The sequence below is a fragment of the Grus americana genome, chromosome 11 (assembly GCF_028858705.1).
Source record: "Grus americana isolate bGruAme1 chromosome 11, bGruAme1.mat, whole genome shotgun sequence".
NCBI lineage: Eukaryota > Metazoa > Chordata > Aves > Gruiformes > Gruidae > Grus > Grus americana.
Genome location: NC_072862.1, coordinates 13750435 through 13760219, shown reverse-complemented (window position 1 = coordinate 13760219; position 9785 = coordinate 13750435). Strand labels below are relative to the sequence as shown.

Sequence of the window (9785 nt, the reverse complement as noted above, 5' to 3'; positions counted from 1 at the left end):
CTTCTGGCTTGTTTCACCGGGAGGGAAGGGCGCTGCGGCGGGCCGGGGCCAGCCCAGTCTCCGCCCCTGCCCGGCCCCGCTCTGCCCGCAGCCACCTCCCCGGCGGGGCGGAGCCCTCAGCCGGCCCCGTCCCACCGCCCTGCCGGGGCGGGCGGCCCGCAGAGCCAGGCGGGCGGCGGGATGTGCGGGCGGACGGCGTGTTCCCTGGGGGCCGAGAACCTCCGCCGGGCCTGCGCCTACCGCGACCGGCTGGGCCAGCGGCGGCAGCCCGAGTGGATCCAGGCGGAGAGGTACCGGCCCTCGTACAACAAGGGCCCGCAGTCCCGCGGCCCGGTGCTGCTCTCCCGGCGGCACCTCCAGCAGGTACCTCCCTCCTCTCGCTTTGTAACCCAAACAAGGGCGCCGGGGCCTCATCCTGGCTGCGGCAGCGGCCCTTTGCGTCGGGTGCCTGCTCGCTGCTTTGCAAAAATCTGCACGGCTGCTGCGTATCCTGTGGGTTAAATTCGAGGTGGGAAGGGGGTTGTGCCTCACGGGGTGGTGCGGTACCCAATCTGAATTGTAACGGCTTGTCTGGCTTCTGGTTTTGCTCAGCATATGTAGCAGGTATTGAATTTTCTAATTGCAAAGATGTCTCTTCTTGTTAGTGTTTACATGTTCCTAAGGAGGGTAGGGAATCAGTGCCATGCTTCCAGCATAGTGTTATATTTTCTGCAAAAACTCATATATAAATGATTAACTGTGGTAGAAATTCCCCACAAATGTCTATCATTGCTCTGCTGGTTTTATTCTGCTTTTCTGAGGCTTTATTTCATTTCATAACGCTGCTGAATACATCCAGGTTGCATTGGTAGGGGAGAATAGAGAAGAAAAAAAAAATCTCAACTTCAGAGCTGCAAAATAACTGTACACCTGTGGTGACCGTTATCCTGGCTAATTTAAGCCTCACCAGACCTTCCTCAGACAACCTGAGCAGCCTGAACAACCGTTTGTGCATCTCATTTGGTTTCTGCATAAGAGGATGCCCAGCGAACTGCTGCTCTTTGGTGTTCGGCAGGGTGAAGCTGGGCGCACTGGGTTGAGACACCCTGGTCTGGGCTCCCTGCACTCTTCCTCCCCTGGCCAGCGGGGCGGCAAAAGGGGCCGCTGTACTGCACGGCTGTTACCGGCACGGGATGGGGTGAACCCCACCTCGGCAGGGTCACTTCAGAGTGCCATGGGCGATGCTGTTGGGTATCTTTCATACCCCCCTTTCCTGCCTTGGGGTCCCACAGCCCCCTGAGAGCAGCTGATCAACTGATGGAGCAGAGGAATGCAGGGCTGGGAGCGTGATACAGGTCACAGGCAGACACCTGCTCAGTGGTCTGTCTCTGTTCAAGTCGTTGGGACACAGGTGTGGTGTCAGGTGCCCTTTTTTGCCTGTCCTGATCTGTGGGAGGCTCTGGAAGACTTCACAAAACTGGGCACACGCATGTCCCTATATATATAGATATACACCTACTCTAGATGTATGTACCTACTGCCATTCTTTGGGAGCGAGCACCCCCGGGGCCTTGCTCTTTCCCGCTGGGTGCTGCCCGGGGCTGGCAGCTGTGGGCAGAAAGCGAGAGCGAGCTGGGGGAGAAGTGAAAGCCGCAAGCCGTTTCCATTGTCCAAGTGCAGATGATATGCAAAGTGCAAGGAGTGAAAGTGAACCAGGTCAGCAGAAATCACGTTATTAAAATGAAGGTGAGGCTTACACCCTTTGGGACGCTTGCTGTAAAGAGGGAAGTTCTGGGGACCTTAACACCAGCCTGACATGACTGCTCAAGAGCTGGAGAGCTCACGTGTCCAGCACTTCCCATTGAAGAACTGCGTGCATTCCTCCAGAGTCATTGGGCCAGCCTTGCTGAGACATTTATTAGTTAGTTAGTTATTCCTGCAAAATATTCTTGTGCTTTCTACTGAAGATTAATTCTTATAGGAAAGCCATTAAGAATGTGCAAAGGGTTATAATTAGTGGCTATTTCTGCATGGCTTGTGAGTGGCATCCCCACAAAACAGCAGCGCCAGATTTGGTGCTGGGGGGCTGTGAGCCCCAGCTCAGCTCTCAGCAGTGGCGCTGGCCCGTTCCCCCCTTGCTGGGGGAGAAGCTGCTTCCGCAGGGCTCTGCGAAGCCGCTCTCTCAAGCTGTGGGGATGCTCGTGGTCCCTGCGACGTGGCTCTGACCTGAAGTGTCTCTCCGTCTCGTTCAAAAGGATGCCGACTCTTCCGAGCGGGTCCTCATGGACATGCGCTGGGGCCTCATTCCCTCCTGGTTCAAAAAGGATGACCCCTCCAAAATGCAGTTTAATACCTCCAACTGCCGCAGTGATACCATGCTGAAGAAGTCCTCCTACAAGGTGAGCTGCTGCTGTCTTTGTGCCCAGCTTGAAGAGATCTTGCAGTTGGCAAAACCATCTCCCTAGCGAGTACCGGTCACCGTTTGCCTGCTGCACAGGGGAGTAAGTCCCTGTACTGCAGAGCTGGTGGATTTCATTAAAATAGAACTGAAAAGGTTGTTGCTAGTGAAGCTCATCTTTCATCGCAGTGCTGGTGGTGGCATTTGTGCACCCCGCAGGGCAGTTTAGGGGAGCCCCGAGAGGAAGGGAGCCAGCTGGGTGGTCCCAGGAGCCCGTGGTCCTCCCTCATAGGCTGCCCCAGGCTGCTGTTCACGGCTCGCTTGTGCTTTCTCTCCCCCAGGGTGCTCTCCTCAAGGGCAAGCGCTGCGTGGTCCTGGCGGATGGCTTCTACGAGTGGCAGCAGCGCAGTGGGGGGAAGCAGCCGTATTTCATTTACTTTCCCCAGACCAAGGATGCCATGGTACGGAGTCCCTCGCCGTGTCTGAACACTCCCACCCAACCCTGAGCCCCTGCTCCCTCCAGCTGCCCTGGGAAAGCCCCCTTCCCTCCAGCTCTGCCCATCTCAGGGGATCTCTGTTTCCCAAGGGGGCTCTGTTCCATGGTGGGCTCAGCACTCTGGCATCCCTCTATGGCTGGCGGTCCCTGCCGCTGCGGTCCCCTGGCTGTAAACGGTGCCGCAGCATCCCCACCGTCACGCTCGCTGCTCCCCACGTGCCGGATATTTGCATGGGTGGGCAACGTGTCTCACAGGGGACTGGGAGTTTCGCTGCCTCCTTCCTTCGGCTGAGCCACCAGCCGGGATGTTCAGAAGGGGAGGAGGGCACTGAGTTGCCTGTGGGAAGATGAGGCTCCCGGTACCTCTCCTGGAGTTACTTCAAATTAGTAGAAGGGCTCCTGGAAAGTCCTCAAAATAGTTCAGTTCATGATTCAGATCTGAGTCGTTGACCTGCTGCGGCACTGGCAATCTGTGATGCTTCAGCTGCCCGTGGGTCGGCACTGACCGGGGTGATGGGGTCTCTCCCCTGCAGGCCGAGGGGAAGGAGGGAGATGAGGAATGGAGAGGGTGGAGGTTGCTTACCATGGCTGGGATTTTTGACTGCTGGGAACCACCGGCGGGAGGAGAAATGCTGTACACTTACACCATCATCACTGTGGATGCTTCCAAGGACGTGAGCTTCATCCATCACAGGCAAGTGAGAGCGGGCAAGGGGGCTGCAGGTCGGTGGGGGGGGCGAGGGAGGAAAGCTGAGCCTTTAAACACCAGTCTGGCAGCACGCAGGCAGGGAGTCCTGCCTCCTCCTGATGCCCTCGGAGAAAAACACTACAACATTACCGGCTCGTTTTGGGTCACTGGCTCATGCCCTCTCCATAAATCACCATCTTTATGCCCTGGCGGGTGGCAGTCGGAGTTGGATTGCTCTCTGCCTGACCAGGGCCTGGCAGTCAGCCCTTCTGCCTCTTTCAGCAAAGCAGCTACCTGGACGAAGCAAATGTATGCTCTGCCTTGTGGAAGAGCATCCTGCTGTGTCGGTTTTCCCCATTTCCCCCCCCGAATTGCCGGCTCCTTGCTAGCTTACCAGCCTGTGCTATATCAGCACTGGGCTTTGGCTCTGACTGTCTTGTCCCCTAGGATGCCAGCCATCCTGGATGGGGACGAGGCCATCAGGAAATGGCTGGACTTTGCTGAAGTGCCAACCCAAGAAGCAGTTAAACTCATCCAGCCCACAGAGAACATCGTTTTCCACCCAGTGTCCACCTTTGTCAACAGCGTCCGCAACAACACGCCCGAGTGTCTTGTACCCATTGAGCTGGGAGGCAAGGAAGTGAGTACTGGTGGGGGCTTGGCAGGGGAGAGCTTGGCCACGTCGGTGTCCCTGAGCAGGGACAGGGCTGCCAGGCTGCAGGAGGGGCGGCAGCAGGCAGCGTCCGCAGGGCATGCCTGTGCTTGATGCTGGAGTGCAGAGTCCTGAACGGATTCCCATTTCTCCGCTTCCAGAAATAAACTGTCACCCCGTGCCAGTATTTCGCTGCCAAATGAGGCAAATTCCATGTGAAATGGGGCTTGGAACAAGCCTGTTCCCAGCAGCCCAGGGAACCTCCTGCAGATGTGCCTGATTGCAGGCAGGGCCATTGCTCCAGCCTCCGCATCTCGCTCTGGACCAGCTCTCGCAGTCTGCTGCCTGTCTCGCCGTGCTTCTGACTTCTCTCACGCTTTCTTTTTTCTCTCCAGGAGGTCAAAGCCACCCCAAGCAGCAAAACGATGCTGGGCTGGTTAAAAAACTCCCAGGAGGGCTCTCCCCAGAAGAAAGAAAATGATTTGCCCAGGTGGACAAGTCAGTTCATCCACAGCCCTTCGCCCAAGAAAACCAGCGCAGATATCCTGCAGCAGTGGCTGGGGAAGGAGGGAGAGCCGGCTGCGAAGAAGCACAAGGCTTAGGCACCAGCTGGGATGGCTGGCCATCCTTTTTCCTCCTGATTTTCCTAAGCAGAATGAGGAATGTTTTTTTGGAAGGCTTTGCAGACTGGTGTTTTGATTCTCCAAGCCTCTAAGGTGTTGATCCAATGCTCTAAGTTGTTGTCTCTGTTCTTCGTGTTGTGTTAAAGATTGCTGTTTGTCTTTAAATGTTTTGGCTTTGTCTTGTGCTGATGGGAGTGAATATAACCTGCTGGCCTCCCTCCCTGCCAGTCACTCGTGCCAAGCAAAGATAAAGCCCTGAGAAGCATCTCAGCCTGCCAGGGAGGAGTAGCTTCTGCCTTTGTTTTGATGTCTCCTTCTGTTTTTTTCTATTCCCTTTTTTTTTTGTATTAAACCAATACCTCTTTTCCATTTAATTCCATACTGATTCTGTACAGATTCCTTTCTAATACTCTTGCCCTCAAAAGATGGCTGCAGTACAGAGGAACATGCAATAAATACTAGGAGGAAACCTCAGGCTGGGAAGATCTGCCAGAGTCATCCTCCTCTGCACCAGCGTTGCCACGTGCGTTCATGGTTCCTAAACGGGGAGATGTTTAAGCGGCGCCTGGGAAGAACTGGACTTTGCTTGGGTTTCCCTGCGGGCAGCGGGGTGGGACAGCATGTCTTGGTCACGTTGTCTGTACAGTCATTTTGTTAATGGGATTGGAAGACTTAGAAAGGATTTTCTTGATCTGTGGAGGGATGCGCTCTGCCTTGTTCATAAAGGTCATTCATTAGAGCCCAGATAACCAAAGTGCCATTACAGATCAGCACAGGGTAGTTGTTTTTGAGGTCAGGGATTTTGTAAACAGAGCCAGATGTTACAGACCAAAAGCCTTACATGGTGGAACCCTTGCTGGAAAGCAACAATAAAATGGGATTAACTGGTTGACTGTGCAGTGCCCTTGTCCATGTGCGTGTCTGTGTCCCCCTTGCCCACCTGTTTTGCAGGCAGAGCCCGTATCTCCTCTCCATCTGCTGAGGGGGAGACCAGCTACCTGCTGCTGAGCTCTCAGGGTACTGGCAGGGCCATGTTGCTGGAGCATTTCCATTTGACAGTGGAAAATATTCCCTGAGGATTTGTTTTGGGGCTCCTCTCCAATGATCTGTCCCTAGGAAGGGACAGCAGAGCTGAGGCAGGGTCTGCAGGATGGGCAGCTGGAGCAACAGGAGCGCTCTCAGAGCCAAATCTGCCTCTGAATCCCTCGCGTGCCACGGAGGCGGCTGAGCCTAGAAGGTTTCCTGGCTTATGGGAAGCTGGGGTGGGATTAGGATTTCCAGCCAGAAAGCCTGTTGCTAGCTGGCTCCTCATCACTCCCACGGTGACTTGAGGCAAGAGAGCTGCTACATTAGCAGCTTCTGGCAGAATTAATAGGTCTTCAGGTGCTGGGGCTGTCACCTCGGTGTCTATCCTTGCAGGACCTTAAGGGAGGTTTCTCTCTCTGCCTGGCCATTGCTCTTCCAGGGTGAGCAGCTCAGCTAACTGCAGATCAGGCTTTTCCAAAGGTCACTGGCTCATCTCAAATTCATTTCAGGTCTCCAGTTGTTGTGGAGGGAGCGAAGATGCTGAGCATGAGTCGGGGATGCTCACCTTTCCCTGCTCTGGGGAACGTAATCCTTCCCTCAGGGAGGCGGGGGCGATGCAAAGACACAGGGTACAGATTATCTCCCTCCAGGCTGTAAGCACCAGTGGCATCATCACCGAAAAACCATGCTGAGGGTTTAATGAGGAGGTGTTATTGCTGAACTACACCACCTTTAAACTGGAGCCTGGCTGTTTGCCCAATGCCGTTTGCAGCGGTTGCTCCTACCTGGTGAGGAGATGACCGCACTCAGCCTGGCCCCAAAAGCTGGCTTGGGAGCAACTTTCCTCTTTGATGCATGATGCTCTGGCGGGGAGGGCAGCGCTCGCTGCGGGCAGGGGGGATCCTCCGGGGGGGAACCCTTCGATGGAGGAGAGTTCTCTCTCCCGGAGCATTCTCCGCGCCCGCCGGCCCTGGCACCCTCCCAGGAGAGGCATACCGCCGGCCGAGGAGGGGGCTATGGGATGTGGGGGAACGCTGGCTGCGGCCGGGCTTGGCCGGTTGGGAGCCGAGATCCCCCGGAGCAAGGGACAGAGCCGGGTCGCTCCCCGCCAGGCGCTGCCCTCGGCACCTACCCCGCGGCAGAGCCGGGGCGCTGCGAGCCCTATGCAAATCAGGGATCGACGTGACGACCAATCAGCACCGCGTCGGCCGCAGCGGCAGCCAATGGGAAGAGGCGGGCGGCGGGGCGGGCAGGGATATCCGCGGCGCGGCGACGGCGGCGTTGGCAGTGCAGCGGCGGGCGGCGCGCAGGGCGGAGCGGCAGCGCGGGCAGCGGGTAAGGGCGGCGCGGCAGGGGCGGGCGGGGACGGACGGTGGGGCCCCGGGCCGGCGGCGCGGTGTAGTGTAACGGCGTTTATCTCCCTGCAGGCGCCGGGACCGTCTGTGCGCGGCGTTTCTTGGGAGGCGGCGGCGAGGGGCCGCTGCCTGCCGGCCATGTCGGGCCGGGGGAAGTCCGGCGGCAAGGCGCGGGCCAAGGCCAAGTCGCGCTCGTCGCGGGCCGGGCTGCAGTTCCCCGTGGGCCGGGTGCACCGGCTGCTGCGGAAGGGTAACTACGCGGAGCGGGTGGGCGCCGGGGCGCCGGTGTACCTGGCGGCCGTGCTGGAGTACCTCTCGGCCGAGATCCTGGAGCTGGCGGGCAACGCGGCCCGCGACAACAAGAAGACGCGCATCATCCCGCGGCACCTGCAGCTCGCCATCCGCAACGACGAGGAGCTCAACAAGCTGCTGGGCGGCGTGACCATCGCCCAGGGCGGCGTCCTGCCCAACATCCAGGCTGTGCTGCTACCCAAGAAGACGCAGAGCTCCAAGAAGTGAGCGCTGCCCACCCCCCCTTCCGGCCCCTTCCTCACCACTGCCCCATCTCCCCTCCCGATGGGGCTGGGGTTCCCCTTCCTGCCCCCCAGCCCGGGCTGGGTGGTGAGCCCTGGCAGCACCCCACCAGCCCTCCACTAGCCCCCCAGCGTGGGCTGCGGTGGGGTGCTGGGGGAGCATGGGTGAGGTCAGGCCCCGCTTGTGCCCCCACCCTGCCCCTCTTCCTTCTGGAAGAAGTGTTTTTGGAGGAGGCAGCTGGATCACAGCTGTCGGCATTGGTGGCATCTAGAGCTGTATGGTTGGGTCACGATGCAGAGCTGCTGAGGATTGTTTTGGCTAGTGTGGGGATGGACATGGGTGCCCCTAGCTGCCTCTCCCCTCCAGCAGCCCTGGGGCTGTGCAGGGCCCCCCTGGCTGGCCCTGCTTGCTCTGCTGTCAGGATGGGACTTGCTGCTGCGCCCCTCCCCCCCAGCAATGCCATCCTAGCTGCACTGCAGCAGGGAGGGCAGGGGGCTGGAAAATGTGAAAAGGAGGAAAAGTTTCTCCTTTGGCAAGAAGTGACTGTTAGTCTTAGTTTTGTTCATGGTAAAGCTAGTGCATTGCCTACTGTAAAGAAGCTCTGGTCCTATTTATTTTAAGGTCTTTTATTTTGGGGTACCTCCCTGCAGTCACCTTCCCGCAGCTCCCTGTCTCGGTGGGTGCTGGGGGATGTGGTGGTCCCACATGCTGTGGATCCTGCGGGGTGGGGCGGAGGGTGCAGTGACAAATCCCCTCGGAGAGCGTCGCAAGGTCAGGCGCCCGCCAGGAGCGGGAGCTGCCATCTTCTGCCGTGGCTCCCCTCCTCTCCCGGCTGCAGAAGCCCTTCATCTTGCTGAGAGCTACCCTGTACCCTGGTTGCACTTCTGAAAATGACATGCTGTGTCTTTTTTGTTGTTGTTTGTTTGTTCAACACTATTTCTGGTTCTGAGAAATAAAGTGATGATGATATCTGTTAACTGTAACCCTCTATGGATTAATATTTCTTCTTAAAAACAACCCTAGAGTTTGTATTAAAACCCACTCTTAGCTAGTACCATATTTATTTAATGGCTGTGTGGATAATGTGTGAGCATGGGGGCAGGCTAGCTGTCCCGTGACACCTGAAATAGCTGATGCAGAGAGCTTTCCTTACTGCCCAGAGCAGCCTGCTTCCGTGGAGGCCGATAGTTGTGTGCATGCGGCAGTGTCTAGGCAATCGGACCGTAGACCTTCATAAAATGTTCTTTTTAGTAAAAAACAAAACCTAACAACTTCTGTTTATGTGCTGTAAGTAGCATGTGTTCGATCTATTGAATCAGCTATTAATCATGTGGATGAAGTAACTTATCCTGGCTTTGAGTTTATTATTATCTAGAGTAGATGAACCCGGATGCTTGTCAACTGGTTTTTTGAAGGGGTTTTTCACTCCGTTGTGGAATGTGGAAGCAGTGTGTTCATTAGTGTCATGCTAATGGGGGTGTGGACATGTCCTGTGGTTATGCTGGGGTACCCTGACTTCAGGTGGGTGGGAGGCAGCTGGGCATAGCCTCACTGCTGTGGTATGGACCCCCGGGGTCTCACTTCCTCCTGTAAAGTGACTGTTACTGTTGGTGAAGTGGGGATAAGGGGCTTCCTTTCCACTGCCCTGTGTGGTGGTCGACGTGTCTGTATCAGTGTCTTGTTTTTTCCAGGACCAGCGTTCTGTACCCCCCCGAGAGTGCTTTGTATTTCTTAGAAAAATGCAGAACTTGTGATACTGAAAAGAATGGTGCAAACCCAATATCTGATTAAACTGGTTCCCTGTTGAATGCTCTCGAATGTGCTGTGTCTTGCCACCTCACCAAACCTCTGGCATCTGGCAGTGGTCTGTGGGAGCAGGCTCTCTGGTGGCAGCTTGGTTTTCTCCAGGGAAGGACTAGTAAAACAAAATCTGGCCTAGCAGTGGTCCTGCTTGCCCTTCACTCAGACAAATAGTCTTCTTCTGCCCCTGGGAGCAGATAAAACCCTTCTCTAGGTCTTCTCCCTGCTACGGGA

General features: G+C 56.6%; 2 protein-coding genes across 2 annotated transcripts; both read left to right on the top strand.

Moving 5' to 3' along the window:
- The first annotated feature begins 25 nt into the window (after positions 1-25).
- HMCES (5-hydroxymethylcytosine binding, ES cell specific) lies at positions 26-5724 on the top strand. The gene is made up of 6 exons (XM_054838226.1): positions 26-363; positions 2235-2378; positions 2719-2838; positions 3407-3567; positions 4009-4201; positions 4609-5724. The coding sequence occupies exons 1-6, from the start codon at positions 181-183 to the stop codon at positions 4813-4815; spliced, it is 1008 nt and encodes a 335-aa protein (XP_054694201.1). The 5' UTR covers positions 26-180; the 3' UTR covers positions 4816-5724.
- A 1389-nt stretch (positions 5725-7113) lies between these two features.
- On the top strand, positions 7114-9559 carry LOC129211528 (histone H2A type 2-B). Its single transcript, XM_054838753.1, has 2 exons — positions 7114-7197; positions 7290-9559. Exon 2 carries the CDS (start codon positions 7356-7358, stop codon positions 7734-7736), a length of 381 nt encoding a protein of 126 aa, XP_054694728.1. The 5' UTR covers positions 7114-7197; positions 7290-7355; the 3' UTR covers positions 7737-9559.
- Positions 9560-9785: the final 226 nt, after the last annotated feature.